This window comes from Oncorhynchus clarkii, chromosome 1, assembly GCF_045791955.1.
Source record: "Oncorhynchus clarkii lewisi isolate Uvic-CL-2024 chromosome 1, UVic_Ocla_1.0, whole genome shotgun sequence".
Taxonomy (NCBI): Eukaryota; Metazoa; Chordata; class Actinopteri; order Salmoniformes; family Salmonidae; genus Oncorhynchus; species Oncorhynchus clarkii.
This window is the reverse complement of record NC_092147.1, coordinates 26,252,214-26,274,063: the sequence shown is the minus strand read 5'-3', so window position 1 is coordinate 26,274,063 and position 21,850 is coordinate 26,252,214. Positions and strand designations below refer to the sequence as shown.

Sequence of the window (21,850 nt, the reverse complement as noted above, 5' to 3'; positions counted from 1 at the left end):
AAGTTTATTTGTCATGTGCGCCTAATTACACAGGTGTAAACCTTACAGTCAAATGCTTACTTATAGGCTCGAACCAATGGTGCATTTTATCTGCTAATTTATTCCTGACACTTGTTGTGTTTTGTTTTGTGTGGCATATTTCTTGTTTACTTGTTTTTGTAATGTCCATTTTGATGTTCTATTATGACATGCACTGGTCTAATAAAGTGTGAGACAAGTCTTCTTCTTCATATTCTATGCTGTAAATAGTGATTTTATATATTTTATATAATGTAAACAGTGATTTTCTTTATCTGAACTTACCTCTAGATGGCAATACAATTTCACAATATAAGGTTCTATTCTGAATCAAGAAAAAATTACCTCCAGTCATCTCCATCTGAAATGTTTACACAATTAATATTTTTTTTGTCTTCTTTATTTGACAAAATAACCCATACTCACTGATGTAAATGATGAGCTGTTGACTATATTGTACCTTGTAAATTGAGACTGACAGAGTGTTTTGGCAAATGAGACAGCAGTGCACCAGATTCAATCAAGCACTGGGGTATATTCTCCCACCACCCCAACAAAAAGTTGAGTGACCTTCAACTATGTCATGTGATGTAATATACTGTACTTCTGTGTCAAACATATTGGCACTGAAATGTACAGAATTTGTCCCTATTTGAGTGATACCTTATTACACAAAAAGCCTATATGTTAAGAAAATATGTAGCTTAGTCTATGTATTACCAAACCAGAGCATTTATATTTTCATTTTGCTGAAGGCAATTATCGCAGAATAGAGCGCGTGTGATTCGGGCGGAGTTCCGAGCAATGCGCGACTACTAGTATCGCTCCTCTACACCACTCGGCTAGAGACTGTCACAGCGCAGAATGACCTGCCCCCGTGGCGAACTACAACAATTTGTTTTCCCCTAATGATATTTTTTGACATCATGCAAATTACTTCAATTTGTGCATAGGGAGAAAAGTGTTTGAGCTATCAAGAAATAAGGAATCTTCAGAGAAGAGAAGTGGGTAGAGTAGTACTTAAATCACGTTTACTAAGGTAAGTGAATATTGGGGCTCTTGGGCAGTGTATTTTTGTCAAATGCTATTAACGGTATGCATATTATGTCTGGAAATATGTACATTAAGTAAATTCATGACTCTGAAATTAAAATGCAAGGTGTTCAAAGGTGTGCTGCAAATTCAAATATTACCAGTGAATTTGGGATATTGATATATTGTCATTCTCAATGTACTACTTCTGAAACTGTAAACTGATGTGAATATTTAGGGCTGCACACAGGATATGTCAGAGGTTATTGTGAACATAATGTTTGTGTCACATACAGATCTACAGAAAACCCTCACAAAGCTCAAGCTGTCAAGCACAAGAGTAAACAGAGACAGTTGTCACTAGCTCTAAAGCAGAAATGTCACAGTCTTCTCAGAGACCCATGTCTTTACTTCTCTGGTTCACTCCTGTCTGTCTATTAAAATGGGGACGTAGCTTATCTCTATTGGTCTCTTGCTCTCTGCATTGCTCCATCTCTCTCTGGATTTTTTGGTTGTTAAAATATATTCTGAAATCTATACCATTTCTATTGTACACCACCATCAAAGGTGGAGAAACTCTGTTCCCTTCTCACCCACCCTCATAAGTATTCTCCAGTGACATTTGCGCTCTCACAGTAGAGCAGAGATGATGCAGTCAGCCTGGTCCTTAAGCACTGAGATTAGTGAAGATGGGAATTCAATTTACATCATGGGTTGAAAATGGTCTTGATAGATAATAATCTTGATAAATAGCAATCTATGTATATTTATCACAGTTTATGTGTTGATTTAGCCTGGACCATTTGCACATGTAGCATTATTACTGGCACAAGAGCCAATTGAATATTTTTACCATCTGAATGAATGGTCTGAGAAAAGGTTGCCCAAGGGGCATCTGGGGGGGGGGACTTTAGGTTTGCAGACAACCAGCCCTGTATTTACCTGTGGGGAGGCCACTTCCTCTGCCACACAGACAGGAAGACAACATGACACTGAGGGTGGTGACTTGGGTCTGTAACTCACAGATCGCCAGTCTTTAAGGTTGCCTACTGTATTCAACTCAGTTTTCGGTATGTGATTATATAATTGCGTATTCAGCGACGGACATTAAAATAATTCTAACTAAGAGGGTAAAGTATCAAAGTTCCTATTTGAACTTCAATACACAAACAGTATGTGGCATTGTCTTTTGACATTCCAATCACTGACAGTTCTAGGCTTCCTTAAAATTGCAGTGTCTGCCTCTCCTCTGTAGCCACTTACTTATATCCCATAGCGATGTTTCCCCTATATTTTTCCCCTACATGTTTCCCCAGCATCCATTTAAAAGCGAGACGCGCTTTGGCTCAATAACTGGAAGTCTATGGGAACAGCTAGCATGTCATTGTACTAATGCTAGTAGCAATGCAGCCCCCCCCCCCCCAACCCGTTACCGTTACCACCACTACTGATAAAATCCCAGGGAAAACACTGCATAGTATTGCCCCATTCCCCTATTCCCCACAAATATGCTTATTGTACCCTGGGAAAGAAAATGCTCAATTTCTGCCACTTGTCAGCATACACCAGGGCAGACAGGTAATTAGAGTGTTAGAGTAAATGACCATGTACGTTGTGTTTACTGTGCTATTAAGGTGAGTGAGGCACAGTTTCCAGTTTGAGCGATAAGGGGTTGTTGGTGTGTGTGTGTGTGTGTGTGTGTGTGTGTGTGTGTGTGTGTGTGTGTGTGTGTGTGTGTGTGTGTGTGTGTGTGTGTGTGTGTGTGTGTGTGTGTGTGTGTGTGTGTGTCTGTGTGTGTTTGGATTGTCAATCTCTCTGTTTGTATAAGGATAAGGATGATTATGCTGTTGATTTGGTAACAATACAAGTTTTCCATGACATCATCAGCCATCAGAAGTGAACAAATAGAATGTGGCTATTATGCTAAAAATGGCCCTTATGGTCAGGGTATATATGGCCAAAGCTTTGCCTTAGGTGTGAAGAGTGTTTTAGTCACTCCAGTGACTGTAATGTTGGATGGACTGAACCTGAGGGGCTGTTTAGGGATATGGGGTGAGTTATCCCCCTTTTTACTTTAGGTATGTGAGCAATACTATGCTGATGTCTTCAGTATAATATTTTTACGGATACATTTAACCGTTTACATTATACAAGCGAATGAGAATATGATACTTTACTTTTGCGCACTTGCTTGCGCATACGTACATCCATGAAGATTGATTATGATTTGGTTGGCAGTGTGTGATGTGTGTGTTTATGTGACGGAACACGTCTGTATGCTCCCTTTGTACACTTTTTCCATTTGCTTTGGTTGAAGCTAATTATTGGTAACGGAAGACCTTCATATGGTAAGAGCTTCATAGAGAGCCTCATCTATAGTGTTTATATAAAAAAGTCCATTAACCATATCAGAAAATGACAATGTAGGTAAATAATCATTTTGGTTTTAGTTGTATTTACAGTAGTTTTATTATAACCTTATATTGAATTACTTAAGTTAGTAAATGATGCTATAACATATGCAGTTGCACATCTGTGGTCTCTAGGGAATATAACCAATTTCCTGGTTCCACTAGCAGTGGAAGGAGGGTCTTCCACAATGGCACATCAGTATCTTAGCAACAAGAGCTCTCACCATACTCATCATGTCCTTACAAATTACTTTACCTGTGCATGAATGTTTGACAGAGTACAGATCTCATTAGTTATTCTCTCATATGACACATGATGGACCACTGTACTAGATAAATTATTCTGTGCGTGGCCCTGACCTTTGTTTTTCTTGCAGCTGAATTGATTTAGGCAACTCTCTGGATACTGCACATGGATAAAATTACATTTTTATGTTCTATTGAATATGGAATATGAGGTCTCTGTAGGTCTCAAATGTTCTGTCATTAACCACCCTGCATTAAGGATCCCCATGTTTTTGTCAGTCTCTCTACCTTATTTTGAATCTATGAGTCTACAGAACGCTCAGTGCTACAGTAATGTCATTCATAGTGCTGTTTCTCTTTGCTGTGTATGTTCCCAGGCTGTGGGAGGGCTGACAATCCTGCCGGCATGGCCTACACGCTAGGCACGGGGCCCGACTCTGGGCCAACCGTGAGTCCCCAGCACTGCATCACCAGGGTGGAGCTGTCTGTGTGCTGCGGCAACCTGCTGGACAGAGATGTGACCTCCAAGTCAGACCCCTTCTGTGTGCTATTCAATGAGGTGGACAGCAGCTGGGTTGAGGTGATGAGGGGAGGGGTGGACATGGGTGGACATGGGTGGATGAATGATGATTCATGGCGAGATGAGGGAAATGGTTGCTGGAAAAGTAGAAGGAATGGGTGACTGACTGGAGGGTAGTATAAAGGTTAAAAAAATATGAAGAATGTGTGGTTATGATGAAAGTTGGAACAAAGATGATACTGAGAAATGCTAAAAGAGAGAGTTAAAAATGAAAAGCAAACTACTTGAGAGGGTGAAATAAACATTACAAAGAAATTTCCTCTCACTGTTGAATGCTCTCAATGTTTTATCACTTACTAGTCAAGTTTGCAATAACACTGAGTGTTCTGTATAAACCAGGGAAATTGTGTTTTTTTCTTTTTAACCTTTATTTAACTAGGCAAGTCAGTTAAGAACAAATTCTAGGAACACTGCCTTGTTCAGGGGCAGAATCACAGATTTGTACCTTGCCAGCTTGGGGATTTGAACTTGCAACCTTTCAGTTACTAGCCCAATACTCTAACCACTAGGCTACCCTGCCATCCACCTTTCTGCACCTATCAATATACTATGGAGAAACATTAATCCACAGCTGTCTTTGAAGCCATGTTGCCTAACACAGTTACAAAGTCATATTGGCTATATTGTAAAAAATGCATGAAAAAATAAGCTTTCTGGCCTTACTATAAGGTTAGGGTTAGCAGTGTGGTTAGGGTTAGGTTTAAAATCACATTATAAGAAGAGAAATTGTAGAACTAGGCAGGGCTCATGACTGTGTGTGTGTGTGTGTGTGTGTGTGTGTGTGTGTGTGTGTGTGTGTGTGTGTGTGTGTGTGTGTGTGTGTGTGTGTGTGTGTGTGTGTGTGTGTGTGCGTGTGTGCGCGCGTGCGCGCGCGCGCGCTCTGGGTACCCTCTCAGTGCCAGGGAAAAACATGCCTGCCTGCCTGCCTGCCTGGGTAGTGTTCTGTTGAGGCAGGCTGAGTGTGTTCCTGCAGGCCTGAGCTGTCGGTCAACAGGGCAGGCTCCAACATGAAACCAGCATAACGGTTGCTGCAGTAACCATGGAAACGTGGATGGAAACAAAGGAATCATGATGTTCTTAATGTGTGGAAAGAGAAATGTGGAATGGAACTAACAGTCAAACAGGGAAGGGACATGGAATATACACAGTGGGTTTTGAAAACGGGTAGCCTATGTATAAAAATACGTGTGTGTTATCCCAGAGGTGTAAAATAGTAATCCTCACAATGGTTTCTCTTTGGATCATGATGAAAGCTACAGCATATGAAACACAAAACAATACACACACAGCCAGAAAACATACGTCAGAGCAGGCATTGAGAAGGGAAGGGTTTTTCTCCTTGTCCGTCTAGGCGTGAGAGAGGGGTTCACTCTGGGTGGAGTGGCCATCTGTTCTGTGGGGGTAAAGAGGGACGTGTGATAACACAGAAAGGGGAGGGGGTAACAATCAGAAGGTGCGGGGGGAGACACAGAGACTCGGGGTTCCAGTCAAACAGATAAAGCAGAGAAGAAACATATACAGTCTGCTCCGCTCTAGGCTCAGCGATGGGAGAACAAGAGGGGGTGATGAGTATGTGTACATCTTCTATCAGTCTGAGTCAGACATACACTGTGTTAGTCACCACCACCTGGTTTTATCTTTCACATGAACAAGACCTTATCAACCTTCAACACCCCCACATGTCCACCCTCCACCTCCGCTGTGTGTGCGCGGTGGTTGTGTGTGAGTACAGTACTTGTTTGAGAAAAACATATTCCTGTGTATTATTTTCAGATTGGCCGAACAGAGACTGCAGTGAATAACCTGAATCCAGTGTTTGGGGTGAAGTTTAAGGTGGACTACCATTTTGAGGAGGTCCAGAAGCTCAAGTTTGCCCTGTTTGATGAGGACAAGTGCAGCAGCCAGCTGTATGAGCATGACTTCCTGGGAGAGTACATCTGTACACTGGGGGTGGTATGCTACATGTCACACTGTTCTTGGAGTCTGTCTGTGACCCCTTTCTGCATCTGTTTATCACTTGCTTATGTTTATCTGCAGTTGGGCATTTCACCCCTCACTCACTTCTCTCTCTGGTCTGTGACCTTTAGATTGTGTCCAATAAGAAACTTCACCGACCACTAACCTTGGCCAATAGCAAGCCAGCTGGGAAGGGAACCATCACAGTGAGAACATCATGCTTATATACCTCATTCCCACAAAGAAATCCAATAACCATAAACATGTCCACACACACACACACACACACACACACACACACACACACACACACACACACACACACACACACACACACACACACACACACACACACACACACACACACACACACACACACACACAGTAACAGTTTGTCTTGTATGCAGATAACTGCGCTGGAACTGTCAGACAATAGAATAATCACATTGACATTGTGTGGGAGAAAGCTTGACAAGAAGGTAAGAGTTACTGCTACTATATTATCATCTCTGTTAAAAGGTTCTTACTTAATATTTGGAACAACAATAATATTTTGTCCATTTATATTTTACATTTGAGTCATTTAGCAGATGCTCTTATCCAGAGCTACTTTAATTAGTGCATTCATCTTAAGCTAGCAACCACATATCACAATCATAGTATGTACATTTTCCCTCAAAGTTGCAAAGTCAGAGATAGTAAGAGGGAAAAACAGTCAAGTGCAAGAGTTAGTTCACACAATTGTATTTGTATTTTTATAGTGGTATGCTGGCAGCTTTGTGGGCCATAGTCAAAACAGATTGTTTTGCTTTGTAGGATTTCTTTGGTAAATCAGACCCCTACCTAGAGTTCCATAAGCAAGGAGATGATGGGAAATGGATGTTAGTCCACAGGACAGAGGTGAGTTGGTCGGGGGTGGCTGTTTAAACTATTTAAATGTCAATACTGCAGAACTGAGTGTGTTATATCACCTAACAAGGTGTCATACCACCTGCTGACAACAGTAACTGGATAGGTTGGATTTGCTTCTGAGTTCTGTATTCCAAGTAACATGGAAGAAGTGTTCTCACTGTACCTGTTTTTGTGCTGCAGGTGATAAAGAACACTCTGGACCCGGTGTGGAAGCCCTTCACAGTACCACTCATCTCCCTCTGTAACGGGGACGTGGACAGGAGCATCAAGGTGAGTAAGGTTTATCAACATGTGCATTCATCTGAGGGCGATGGTATGAAAATGGAATCCCCTTTAGATACAGTATGTAGATAGCCAAATACATTTTAAGAAGTTATTTATTGTGGTATTACTGTATGTTGTCTCGTATTTTAGGTACTGTGCTATGATTACGACAACGATGGAGGCCATGACTTCATTGGAGAGTTTCAGACCACTGTCAACAAGATGAGTGAAGCCCAAAATTCACTGGAGGTGAGGGATGGATTTGAAAGCTACTCCAGTTTATCTATGGGGGTTTGTTCTGCATGCTTTAGTCATGCTGTGATGTGGATCAAACACCATTTTTACATTGTCTCAACTCTCAGTGTTCTCCACACTGTGAGTGGATGACTCACTTAAGACACTGCAGTTAACACAGCAGTTAACACAGGTCACCATTTCTGAATGGAAGACACCTGTTCATTTGGATATTCACAAGAGCTTATTTACGCCTTGTTTTGAACCTCGTTAATACATGTTGGGTTATGCTTTATTTTACAGCCCGACCACACCTGGAGAGAGAAGTATAGGAACAGCTCTGTATTTGACTTACGTTTTTCACTCCTGACTTCCTGTTGAAAACCTTGTGTCATTAGCTAATGGCAGAAATGCAAATACAGCCGATGTGAGAAAGAGTGTACATTGTGTGGATGTGCAGAGGGGTCCCAGTGGTCATTTCTTACTCTGTGTTCTTCTGCTCCAGATCGAATTTGAATGCATTAATCCCAAGAAACAGAAGAAGAAAAAGAGCTACAGAAACTCTGGAATCATCATTCTGAAGTCATGCAAGGTGAACCAAAACACATAGAGTCTAATAGATATAGTGTACACTATCCCTCTTAATGACTAATTTGTCAACCCACTATGGCAACTGCAAAATGCATATTAAGTCTAAAAGGAGACTGCCTTTTAATTCAATTATGAATACACATTAAAGCCTTATGCACACAGCTAATGACTTTCCTTCATAATATTTTTTTTATTACAAACAAAATGCCTGTAATTTTGGTTTTGCTGCAGACAGGGATTAGAGTAATGGCTCAAATCGCTATTAAATGTATTTATTAATATCAGCACAAAACACCTGTCAGTCTCACACAGTCAACCAGGGGCTGCTTGCAGTAATCACCTTTGTTCAGGCAGCCAATTACTGAGTATGGAGACTACTCAATCCTATCAAAGTGCCACTTCCGTGCCTTCTCCAATTATTTATCTATAGGAAAAATCATTTGAACTTGCTACAGTATGGATGGAATGGTATGAGCAGAGTTAGAATAATCTTTGAATACTGTCTCCTCAGGTTGAAAGGGACTATACCTTCCTGGACTATATTTTAGGTGGATGCCAAATCATGTTCACTGTGAGTATGTCATCACTTACCTCAATGTGTCTCCCACGTTCTACCTGTAAACTCTGACCCTGTACTCCCACTCTCTACCTGTAAACTCTGACCCTGTACTCCCACTTTCTACCTGTAAACTCTGACCCTGTACTCTAACACTCTACCTATAAACTCTGACCCTGTACTCCCACTCTCTACCTGTAAACTCTGACCCTGTACTCTCACTTTCTACCTGTAAACTCTGACCCTGTACTCTAATGCTCTACCTGTAAACTGTGACCCTGTACTCCCACTTTCTACCTGTAGACTCTGACCCTTTACTCCCACTCGCTACCTGTAAACTCTGACCCTTTACTCCCACTCTCTACCTGTAAACTCTGACCCTGTACTCTCACTCTCCTAGTGGCCGGTTATTTAATGCAGGAAAACTGAAATCCGTTTTATCTAATTTCTACCAGCATGTCACCTGTGCAACTAGAGGCTAAAAACTCTAGATCACCTTTACTCCACAAACAGAGATGCATACAAAGCTCTCCCTCACCTTCCATTTGGAAAATCTATCCTCCTGATTCCTGCTTACAAGCAAAATCTCAAACAGGAAGTATCAGTGACTCGCTCAATATGGAAGTGGTCCAATGCTAATCTACAGGACTTTCGCTAGCACTGCCTGGAATATGTTCCGGAACTCATCCGATGGCATTGAGGAGTTTACCACATCAGTCACCGGCTTTATTAATATGTGCATTGATGACGTCGTCCCCACATTGACTGTACGTACATTTCCAAACCAGAAGCCATGGATTTCAAGCAACATCCGCACTAGGGCTGAAGGCTAGAGCTGCTGCTTCAAAGGAGCTGGAAACTAACCCGGACTCTTATAAGATATCTCGCTATGCCCTCTGACAAACCATCAAACAGGCAAAGTGTCAATACAGGACTAAGATGGAATCCTACTACACCGGCTCTGATGCTCGTCGGATGTGGCAGGGCTTCAAAAATATAACGGATTACAAAAGGAAACCCAGTCATGAGCTGCCGAGTGACGCGAGTCTACCAGTCGAGCTAAAAATGCCTTCTATGCTCGCTTCGAGGCAAGCAACACTAGCTATTCCAGATGAGTGCACCAGCTATTCCAGATTACTTTGTGATCACTCTCTCCATAGCCGTGTGAGCAAGACCTTTAAACAGGTTAACATTTACAAGGCCGCAGGGCATGTCGAATTACCAGTACGCGCACTCAGAGCATGTGCTGACCAGCTGGCAAGTGTCGTCACTGACATTTTCAACATCTCCCTGACCAGTCTGTAATACCTACATCTTTGAAGTGGACCACCATCCCTGTGCCCAAGAACGCCAAGGTAACCTGTCTAAATGATTATCGCCCTATAACATTCACATCTGTAGCCATTAAGTGCTTTGAAAGGCTGCTCATGACTCACATCAACACCATCATCCCAGACACCCTGGACCCACTACAATTCACATACTGCCCCAACAGATCCACAGATAACGCAATCTCTACTGCTCTCCACACTGCCCTTTCCCAACTGGACAAAAGGAACACCTACAGTACGTGAGGATGCTGTTCATTGACTACAGCTCAGTGTTCAACACCATAGTACCCTCCAAGCTCATCACTATGCTAAGGACCCTGAGACTGAACACCTCCCTCTGCAACTACTCCAACTAGATCCTGGACTTCTTGACGCCCCCAGGTGGTGAGGTTAGGCATCAACACGTCAGCCACGCTGACCCTCAACATGTGGGCCCCTCAGGAGTGGGTGCTTAGTCCCCTCCTGTCACTAGTGTAACGCAGTTTCTCTGGGCCTCCGCAAGGTTGAAGTATAGACTACCGATCTCTGTCCATGGTGCTGAAATTTAGACATGTCTATGCGGCTTCATGCCTATCGAATCGATGATATGCTTTTTGTGGTGCCAGGGCTTAGCTTAGCTTTAACTAAAGGATACATGCTTATTGGTAGGCCTATTTGATCATAATTTTATCATGTTATGCCTAACATTTCACGAAGCTATACACGGTGTTGCAATGCTGCCCTTTTTAGACTGCTGGCTGACTTGTTCAGTAATTAATGTTGGATATTCGAACATTGCAGATTGTAAAATAAATGTTAGATGCAACAGCATACATTTTTTTTTATATAATCAACTGTCCTCTATAGGCTACCTGAATCTGCATGACATGAGCTGTCCTCGCGCTCTCTCCCAGCTTGGATAGAAAGTTGTGCGTAAAACCAGTCTATTAATGCCAAATAATACATTCAGTCCACGCTCAAAACACGAGCTTACTAGGGATTGTTTCATTATGCAGTGTACTGTCTATAGCTATGTACCGTATTTAGCTGCTACTTATAAACGTTTTATAAAAATGTACACATTAAATAGCCAAACAATGAGGAAAAAAGTAGTCGACTTGAGGATAAATTCAGACACTATTTATCGTTGAACGGGTTTTGTCTAGCTGATAGCCTACACAAATGGGCTGCAATATTGAAGGTAAATTAAATTCCATTTGAGAGTCTCCCCTGGTGTTTTGTGTGCAAATGCTTTCCCCACGGCCTGTAGTCCAGGTTGCGGGCCTGACTGTTTTCTGTATTGACAACCCACACAGTCTTTCCTTAGATATTGTGCATTATATGTCCGTTGGCACACAATTTAAACGTAGTCTTGAATGATGCAAGCCAAGATAGACCAGAGATAAGGGACTGTTGATATTGCAACCACTAAACTCAAACACCGGTTCACCAGTATGAACGAAATCGCAAACAGCTTTTTTTTGTTCAACTGCTTCCTATACTGTTAAACTCTTTCCATAATGTATTTAGGCCGGCAATTGAGGAGAATGAGAGGCTCAATTAAAGATGTTACAGAACGGCTGTATTTGAAGGGCAACTCCCTTCTGCCCTGATGTTGCTATGGCAATCATGCTGTTTTTTACCATCCCTGTGTCGCTTCTGCAGAGAGATCATTTCGAAGCTAAATCTCCCTAAGAAGCGTTAGGCTCTCGGTCTGATATGCACTTTTGAACACCTGAGTAAGCTCCACTCACTATACTGGCTCCGTCATAGCCTTGACTATGGCATTTGTCCACTGATTTGTCCAGGCTGTATCACATTCGGCCATGATTGTGAGTCCCATGGGGTGGCCCAGCATCGTCCGGATTTGGCCGGGGTAGGCCGTCGTTGTAAATAATAATTTGTTCTTAATTGACTTGCCTAATTAAATAAAGGTAAATAAAATAAATAAATTAAAGCATCCCCGCATACTTTATTTTTTATAAATCACTTTTTTTAGTCACATTCCTGAAGAAACAAACACTTACTTATGGAAATGTGTATGAATTACTTTTTGGAGGGTTACTGTCAAAATGATTTATTAAATGAATAAAAAATAGACATCTGTGAAAGGCACATTGACCCCCAGAACTCGTGAGCCCCTCCGCCTTCCGCGGGCTGTCGGGTACGCCAGTGCCTCCTGTACTCCCTGTTCACCCACGACTGCACCCAGGCCTAATCACTGTTGACGATTAGACAGTGATGAGACAGCCTAAAGGGAGGAGTTCAGAGACCTGGCAGTGAGGTGCCAGTACAACAACCTCTCCCTCAACATCAGCAAGACAAAGAAGCTGATCGTGGACTAAAGGAAATGGAGGGCCCAGCACATCCCCATTAACATCGGCGGGGCTGTAGTGGAGCACGTTGAGAGCTTCAGGTTCCTCAGAGTGCTTGGCATCAACTGTAAGGCGCTACAGAGGGTAGTGCGTACGACCCAGGACATCACTGGGGCCGAGCTCCCTGCCAACCAGGACCTCTATACCAGGCGGTGTCAGAAAAGTACCTTAAAAACTGTCAGACTCCAGCTACCCAAGTCAGACTGTTCTCTCTACTACCACATGGCAAGCGGTACCGATGCGGTACGACCAACAGGACCCTGAACAGCTTCTACCCCCAAGCTACAAACCTGCTTAATAGTTAGTCCAGGTAGCTATTTCTTAACTATCTGCATTGACCCTTTTTGCACTAACTTGTATATAGCCAAGTTATTGTTACTCATTGTGTGTCTATTATTACTTTTATTATTATTACATGTTTTATTGTTCTATTATTTCTCTATTTCTTTGTCTCTGCATTGTCAGGAAAGGCTCGTGAGTAACCATTTCACTGTTAGTCCACACCTGTTGCTTACGAAGCATGGGCGCCATGTGACGAATACAATTTGAGTTCATTTTTTGACATACACCAACAACAAAAAAACAAACACACTTGCATATGTTACTTCATTCATTGAATGCACACTATAGTACTGTAAATCTTTGGAAACATGGTACAGGTGTAGGATCTTCAAGGTTTAAAAAGGCTTCCAAAGTTTATCATTTCCACTTTAAAATGTCAGACTTGATTTGCCCTAACTATAAATGTATAATCCACACAACATTTCAAATTTCCTGTTGCTGAAGGATTATTTTCCTGCTGTGAGAAACTGGTCAAATTAAGATCTTGTAGGTTCAGATTTCTCCATACTAGTGTAACGTTCGTCTTCGTCCTCCTCTGACGAGGAGTAAGAAATGTCAGACCAATGCACAGCGTGGTAAGTGTTCATCCTTTTAATAAACTGAACTGAACACTAAATACAAAGTAACAAAAGAGAACAAACGAAACAGCTCCGTCAGGTGCAACACACAGAAAATCACCCACGAAACACAATAGAAAACAGGCTACCTAAATATGGTTCTCAATCAGGGACAACGATTGAGAGCTGCCTCTGATTGAGAACCATACCAGGACAAACACAGAAATAGCAAATCATAGAAAAACTAACATAGACAACCCACCCAACTCATGCCCTGACCATACTAAAACAAAGACATAATAAAAGAACTAAGGTCAGAACGTGACAGTACCCCCCCCCCCCCCCCCCCCCTAAAGGTGCGGACTCTGGACACAAAACCTAAACCTATAGGGGAGGGTCTGGGTGGGTGTCTGTCCGCGGTGGCGGCTCTGGCGCGGGACGTGGACCCCACTCCACCATAGTCCTTCTCCGCCTCTTTACCCGCCTCTATGGCCTCTTTAACGCGGCGACCCTCGCCGGCGACCTCGGACTGGGGACCCAAGCCAGCGGTCCCGAATGGACGGGAGATTCCGGCAGCACCGGACCCGAATGGACAGGAGATTCCGGCAGCACCGGACCGACGGGAGACTCCGGCCGCTCCGGACAGACGGGAGACTCCGGCCGCTCCGGACAGACGGGAGACTCCGGCCGCTCCGGACAGATGAGAGACTCCGGCCGCTCCGGACAGACGGGAGACGCCGGCAGCTCCGGACAGATGGGGGACTCCGGCAGCTCCGGACAGACGGGAGACTCCAGCAGCTCCGGACAGATGGGAGACTCTGGCAGCGCTGGGCATGAGGAAGACTCTGGCAGCACTGGACAGGCAGGAGCACCTGTAGGGAGGAGATGGATAGACAGCCTGGTGCGGGGGGCTGCCACCGGAGGGCTGGTGCGTGGAGGTGGCACCGGATAGACCGGACCGTGAAGGCGCACTGGAGCTCTCGAGCACCGAGCCTGCCCAACCTTACCTGGTTGAATGCTCCCTGTAGCCAGGCCAGTTCGGCGAGGTGGAATAGCCCGCACTTGGCTGTGCTGATGAACCGGGGACACCATGCGTAAGGCTGGTGCCATCTACCCAGGCCCGAGGAGACGCACTGGAGACCAGATGCGCTGAGCCGGCTTCATGGCACCTGGCTCGATGCCCACTCTAGCCCGGCCGATACGAGGCGCTGCTATGTATCGCACCGGGCTATGCCTGCACACCGGGGACACCATGCGCCTCACGGCATAGCACGGTGCCTGCCCGGTCCCTCTCTCTCCATGGTAAGCATGGGGAGTTGGCGCAGGTCTCCTACCTGACTTCGCCACACTCCCCGTGTGCCCCCCCCAATACATTTTTGGGGCTGCCTCTCGGGCTTCCAGCCGCGCTGCCATGCTGCCTCCTCATACTGCCGCCTCTCAGCTTTCGCTGCCTCCAGCTCTGCCTTGGGGCGGCGATATTCCCCAGCCTGTGCCCAGGGTCCTTTGCCGTCCAGGATCTCCTCCCATGTCCAGGAGTCCTGAGATCGCTGCTGCTGCTGCTGCTGCTGCTGCTGCTGCTGCTGCTGCTGCTGCTGCTGCTGCTGCTGCTGCTGCTGCTGCTGCTGCTGCCCGTTACCACGCTGCTTGGTCCTTTGGTGGTGGGTGATTCTGTAACGTTCGTCTTCGTCCTCTTCTGACGAGGAGTAAGAAATGTCAGACCAATGCACAGCGTGGTAAGTGTTCATCCTTTTAATAAACTGAACTGAACACTAAATACAACGTAACAATAGAGAACAAACGAAACAGCTCCGTCAGGTGCAACACACACTAAACAGAAAATAATCACCCACGAAACACAATAGAAAACAGGCTACCTAAATATGGTTCTCAATCAGGGACAACGATTGACAGCTGCCTCTAATTGAGAACCATACCAGGCCAAACACAGAAATAGCAAATCATAGAAAAACTAACATAGACGACCCACCCAACTCACGCCCTGACCATACTAAAACAAAGACATAATAAAAGAACTAAGGTCAGAATGTGACCAGTAGGAGAAAATCGTCATTTGTCTATTTTTGGCTCAGGCTGATGAGAGACACATTGTGCGTCCCTGGTGATGTCACACCTTTGTGTCAGAGCTCTATTATTGGCCAGCCAGTGTATTTATCTCCAGTTGTGCTGAAACATTGTCTACCACCATTTACGTATCCATGCTACCGTGAAATACTCGGAGGATCTGTTCCCTTTGTGGTGCCAAAATATGTGCATGATCTATTTTCCTATTTTCTCAGCAAAATAGCTCCACCTGTATTTTATTATTTCCTGAATGGCAACATTAACTTTCCATTGATGTTTTATTCTGCCACACCTCTTTAGTGACTTGTATGTGACCAGATGTGTTTATTTATGTGGTTGTGGACCACATACATTGTTCTGATTAGCAGGCTCCATGTGTGGTCCTGTTCAAGAAATGATTTTCTCCCCGTGTTATTGTCAGAAAAATGTTTAAAGCAAATGGAACATTTGTGTTGCCATAGTTACTGTGATTTGTGCCGAAGCCAGACTATGTCTTTGCAGGAATAAAAGAGGGAGAAACTGAAAATAATAATAGGAACATGACTGGAGACTATCTCCATGGTTTGGCTTTTGTGTTTGTAATGTATCCATAATGTTTTTGTCCTTTTAGTTGACATTTTCTAAAAACCTAGCTGCTAGGCAGGACATTTGAAATGAATCCTGACAGTTTTACAAAATGTTTCCCATTTTAAAAGAGGAGGTACTACAATTTATACTGGGACAATTATATTTGTGTGAAAAAAACATATTCAAAACACCAGTAGTAACACCTTAATCATCTACCTTAATCCAATATGATAATTAAAATTATTTAAAGAGTTCACACCTGCATGTTATAATTCAGTCAAGATCGGTGTCTGAGAAAGAATGTGAATCTAAATCCTCAAAGGTGCATCCTGCAGTTCTCTTAACCTGCTCTCTTTTGTCAGAGTTATTTGATTTGTCTCACAGAGAAAGATGTTCTCTCTCTCTGTTCCACTGCATTCAATCAGATTTAGCATGCACCTAATCCTAATCTGTTAGAGGGGAAATCTTCTCTACAGAGATGCAGATGAGAACCCTGCTCATATATAGACTGGAACTAGAGACTACAATGTTTGCAGTAGTTGCATGGGAAAACATATTGACTATATAACACAGTAGTATAGCATTGTATTAAAAGCAGCTTTAGAGTATTTGTCAAACTAGCCTAGAGGTCAGACCTGCGGTATGGAGCGGTGCTTTGTAGACCAGTGTTAAGACTTCTAGTCATTCATAAGGTCATCTGATTGTACATTAGGTTGTTATCACAGCACCGGCCAGCCCTTTAAGAACCCTGTGCCCAGAGTTAAAGGTATGGTTAAGAAACATGGTCAGTCATCTGGACTAAATTGAGATAAAGCAAAAGATTTGAGTCAGTTCCCTGCTCATGCAGAGTAGCAGCACACTCATCACATTGCCTAGGGCTTGATTGAGATGCAGGGGATTGGGCATATGAAGTGGCACCCTGATTCTGTCAGATCGCATCTCTCTCTCCCTTTCTCTCTCTTTCTGTCTTTCTCACCCTCTCTTTCTCTCTCTCTTTCTCTCTCTCTCTCTTTCTCTCTCCTCACCTTGTCCATCTATTGTCTAATAGAGGCTGTCCAGTTATCAGCCACAACTTTGGTAGGAACTGGAGGAGATCTGAGTAGAAGCCATGCTCTTTATAGGATTGTTGGTTAAAGGCATTAGCATGGACTGAATGAAGATGTGGGCTTGGGAGGGCTTGTTGAAATCTTTGAGTTAATTACCATGTTGATATTGTAACCATCTTTGCCCGAGGACAGGATCCTGAAATAAGGCTCTGTAGGATTCACTGGATTATTTTGATATGGTCCACACCTTTGTTCATATTTAAGCTGATTTCTAGGCTTTGTTTGTGTTTGTGAGCATGTCTGTCTCCTGTCTTGCTTTTCCTGTAGGTTGGCATTGATTTCACAGCGTCTAATGGGAACCCTCGGGAGGCCTCCTCTCTTCACTTCATCAACCCTCTGGGCAGCAATGAGTACTTGTCCGCCATCCTGGCTGTGGGCCAGATCATCCAGGACTATGACACGTGAGTCCCATTAGTGTAAACAGTAATAACAGGACTCAATATGATCAAATCACAGATAAATAAAGTATAAATAAATAAATGCTACCTAATATAATGTTTACATACCCTACATTATTCATCTCATATGTATACGTATATACTGTACTCTATATCATCTACTGCATCTTTATGTAATACATGTATCACTAGCCACTTTAACTATGCCACTTTGTTTACATACTCATCTCATATGTATATACTGCAATCAATACCATCTACTGTATCTTGCCTATGCTGCTCTGTACCATCACTCATTCATATATCTTTATGTACATATTCTTTATCCCCTTACACTTGTGTCTATAAGGTAGTAGTTTTGGAATTGTTAGCTAGATTACTTGTTGGTTATTACTGATTGTCGGAACTAGAAGCACAAGCATTTCGCTACACTCGCATTAACATCTGCTAACCATGTGTATGTGACAAATAAAAATCGATTTGATTTATATTTTATACATCACAGTCATAAGTCACTGAAAGGTCCCTTCAACTCTTCTAATTCTGTCTACTCAGTCATATTCTTTGTCACTCATTGTTTCTGATAAAGTACCAATCCGAGTTTATTGAGAAATTCCATAATGCAAAATTGCATGTTGAATTCTGATGAAGTTGCTTTTTACTCATCCCTGTCAATCTGTTGCCCTCCTTCCTCAGTGACAAAATGTTTCCTGCTCTGGGATTTGGGGCTCAACTCCCTCCAGACTGGAAAGTAAGTGTATAAACTGTCTACGTGTGAGGGTGTGTCTTCACGGCACACTACATATGATGGACGTAGAGCCAAAAATAATGCTAAAGAGAAGAGGGAGACTGGAAGACAGAGGCATCCCAGAGTATGTATAAAACAGGCATATTCCAATAATTATGCAACTGTAATCCCATCTGCGTTGCCATGGCACTGCACTGATGTAAAGGACAACTGAATAAGGAGGCTGAGCAACAGAAATGGACAGAATATTTAGCTTTGCGTTCAGATACTTTATGGGAAGTGTTTAGGGAGGTTAAATCCATCAGTGGTCGGAGAGGACTAGAGGAAGAAGAGAGGGAGAGGTTGAAACAATTGGAATGAAAGGGCAGTGCAGGGATGGGAATGTATGTAATGGATTTGGAAAGCGGAAAGCAAGAAAGGAGGAAAGCAAGAAAGAACAGATCATGTGAAGCAGGGGGAATGGAGGAAGAGAAAATGCTTGTCACACAATTCACTGCTTTTCCCACCTGCTACAATCATACAATGGAAACACATATTTCTAGTGCTCCCACATTCCTCTACAGTCTCTTACAGCCATTGGAAATTCTCAATGTACAATTTCTGCACCTGAGGAGACCTATTTTTGTCTCCTGTACCTGCAGGTGTCTCATGAATTTGCCATCAACTTTGACCCCACCAATCCCTTCTGCCAAGGTGAGCAACTATTATGTTTTCTGTAACCCCCGTTAAAAACCTTATTACAATGTACTCATTGCAGGCTGCACTTATTAGGGTTTGTTTCTTGCTTTATCCATGGAGTGGGTGTTATTTCTCATTTATTTGAGAACTACCATACTTAGCCCTCTGTCTGCTGGTGAGGGTGCTGGTTTGTGCTGGTTTCCATGTGTGATTCCTGTTTCCTATGGTCAGGCGTGGAGGGGATTGCCCAGGCCTACTCTGTCTGCCTGCCTCACATCCGTTTCTACGGCCCCACCAACTTCTCCCCCATCATCACCCATGTGGCCCGCTTTGCCACCCAGGCCCTTCAACAGGAGACTGCTGCGGTGAGGATTGCTTGTTATCAATATTAGGATTTCTAGTTTCATTATTTTATTGCTTATCCATTTTCATTTGATTGAATCTGTCCTTTTCCTGTTAAAGATGTCCATCCGACTCATGTTATTAGTATGGGCCAACATTACCAGTTCCAAATGATATGTAAATCCCCCCACATGACCAATGCTTATTAACTTTAAAGGCGGGTGCACTTTGTAGTAAACACAAGCTCTGTTCCACTGCCCAGGGCCAGATGTGGTAGCACATGCTGATCATGTGATGATGGTTTGCCAACAGTAACCCAGAGCTCCTGAAGTCACAGAACCTTTAAACATTCACAAGGTTGAAGAGGTATATAGGGTACTAGGGGGTAACTGCCCCCAGCCCCTATAATTCACATTAAGACCACAAGATGTCACCAAATAATTTTTTCAACACTTTCCTTGGCTGCAACTGCTCTTGCTCAACAACAAAAAATCTTCTGTGTCATCACAACTTTTGGAGATATTTCAACAAAACGATTTTGTGGTAAGTTGATACAATTTTCTTACATTTTGAAAAAGTTGTAGATATATTCCAATGAAGTTAGATCTATAATTGTTTTAAATATACAAGTAGGAAAGCCTTAAGGTAAATAATCCACTTGTTTAGAGAGACATTTTTTTTCTTCGAAAAGTAGTAATATGTTGGATGAGTGTGTTGGGGGCAACAAGCCCCCCATTTATGGTTATGAATGTGTTTCTACTAGTCATTTAGACAATGACTAGCCTAGTTAGTGCTAGTTTATGCTAACTTTCTAGCTAGAAACTTCCCTAGCAGTAAATGCTAGCCAGCTAGCAAGTTAGCATAAGCTGCTAGAAGTGCTAGCTAGCAACCTTACTACCAGATAGTTTGACGTAACATACATAAAAAATCTGACGTAACTTAATTGCAGTTGTCAATGTGTCCACAAGTGACTGATAGCTTTACAGTTAATGTTACTTTATAGCCTTTTGCATTTTATGTCATATAGCTAGATACGTAGCTAGCTATGTTTTTAAGAGAGAGCTTTTCAATTGGCATCTCTCCCCTTGTTTTCAGTCACAGGTGGGGACATGGATTAGGCGTGAGCGGTGCAGGAGGTGGACTCATGAGTTGGGCTCCAATTTGACTGGGGATAGCTTGTTTTGTGACCTATGTACAAATTAGAATTGTGCAATGGCAGAGTATAAGAGAGTTGCCTCCAATGTTACGCTGAATTAATTAGTTAAGTTATTATTATGAATTATTCAATTCCAATGTTATTTAATGTCATTAGTTATATTCCATTCCAATATTATATTCTAATTAATATTTTTTGAATGAATTAAAAACAACTATTGAAACCCTTTTGCTCCTGAATGTAATTTTAAAGACTGCTGGGATTGAACAGGTTACCCAGGTACTTTTTTCAAAAAGCCCCTTTTCTAAAACAACATTTCATGAAATTACAAAAAAAGTGTAAACTGTAGCCATTTATTTCCCTTTATAGTTTATTTGCCTAAGTATGACCTTCATCCACATACCAATTTTTTTCCCAAATGTTGCTTTTTTTGTGTCAGCAATTAGACATTGCTGGTTACTCCCAGGTACCCTACCGCTGAGCCATTACATGACGTCTTCTTGTTCCAGGTAGAGGTTTTTATAGAAAGATTCCGTATCCATGGAAACTTACCCTCACCCTTGCTGAAGCAACTCAAAAAACATATTTAACAATATTGGAAATAGCTGGAGTGATGTCTACATCATCAACTCTATACGCAACCTATTCAAACACTTTGTACTCATGCCTGTTTTTACAACAATAGTTCTCTGTATTCTGCCTCTCATGCATAATGAGACATAACAGGCTCTGGCTTATTGGTAAAGTCATAACAGTTACAGAGTAAAGAGTCCATCTCATTGGACAGCCTTCCCTGTACGAATAATTGTTTTCTGTGTCCATCAGACAGGCTTGTTTCCCTCAGAGCTGCTCAGCATGCTGTAATTAGAAAATAATGAGTCCCCTTACTGCTGTTCACACGGGCCTATCAGCAAGCTGTGTGTTTTCTGTGTGTGTGTGTGTGTGTGTGTGTGTATGTGTGTATGTGTGTGTGTGTGTGTGTGTGTGTGTGTGTGTGTGTGTGTGTGTGTGTGTGTGTGTGTGTGTGTGTGTGTGTGTGTGTGTGTGTGTGTGTGTGTGTGTGTGTGTGTGTGTGTGCGTGCGTGCGTGCGTGCATTTTGGACTCAGGGTATGTAAGACTGGGAGTTGGATCCAGCACTAACAGATCCTAATTGCTGTGTGGAAAAACCTCAAAACTCTGATTCTGGTTGTCAGTTCAAAGTCAGCAGAGGCTTTTTGAAAATCGCTCTTATTACCAGCCCAGAGGAGAAGAGAGCAGCTATTAAAACCCCCCTTTCAATTCTAGTTATTTATAGAAGGTGATTCAGTGAACAAATGTTCCCTCTTTTCCTTTTGTTGTTCATGGGTTTTAATGACTAATGAGGCGAAGGCCCAGAGTTCTGCTCCATT

At 42.8% G+C, this 21,850-nt stretch overlaps 1 protein-coding gene across 1 annotated transcript in view; it reads left to right on the top strand.

Moving 5' to 3' along the window:
* The first annotated feature begins 934 nt into the window (after positions 1–934).
* The window catches only part of LOC139393964 (copine-2-like), a 42,354-nt gene continuing 21,438 nt past the window's right edge, over positions 935–21,850 (top strand). Inside the window, exons 1-14 of the mRNA XM_071142115.1 lie at positions 935–1,057; positions 4,085–4,287; positions 6,061–6,240; positions 6,375–6,449; positions 6,651–6,722; positions 7,060–7,143; positions 7,336–7,425; positions 7,570–7,668; positions 8,159–8,245; positions 8,756–8,815; positions 17,407–17,540; positions 18,234–18,288; positions 18,927–18,978; positions 19,195–19,328. Of these exons, the coding sequence (XP_070998216.1) occupies positions 4,114–4,287; positions 6,061–6,240; positions 6,375–6,449; positions 6,651–6,722; positions 7,060–7,143; positions 7,336–7,425; positions 7,570–7,668; positions 8,159–8,245; positions 8,756–8,815; positions 17,407–17,540; positions 18,234–18,288; positions 18,927–18,978; positions 19,195–19,328 (1,296 nt within the window). The 5' untranslated portion in view covers positions 935–1,057; positions 4,085–4,113. The remainder of the gene's footprint in view (positions 1,058–4,084; positions 4,288–6,060; positions 6,241–6,374; positions 6,450–6,650; positions 6,723–7,059; positions 7,144–7,335; positions 7,426–7,569; positions 7,669–8,158; positions 8,246–8,755; positions 8,816–17,406; positions 17,541–18,233; positions 18,289–18,926; positions 18,979–19,194; positions 19,329–21,850) is intronic.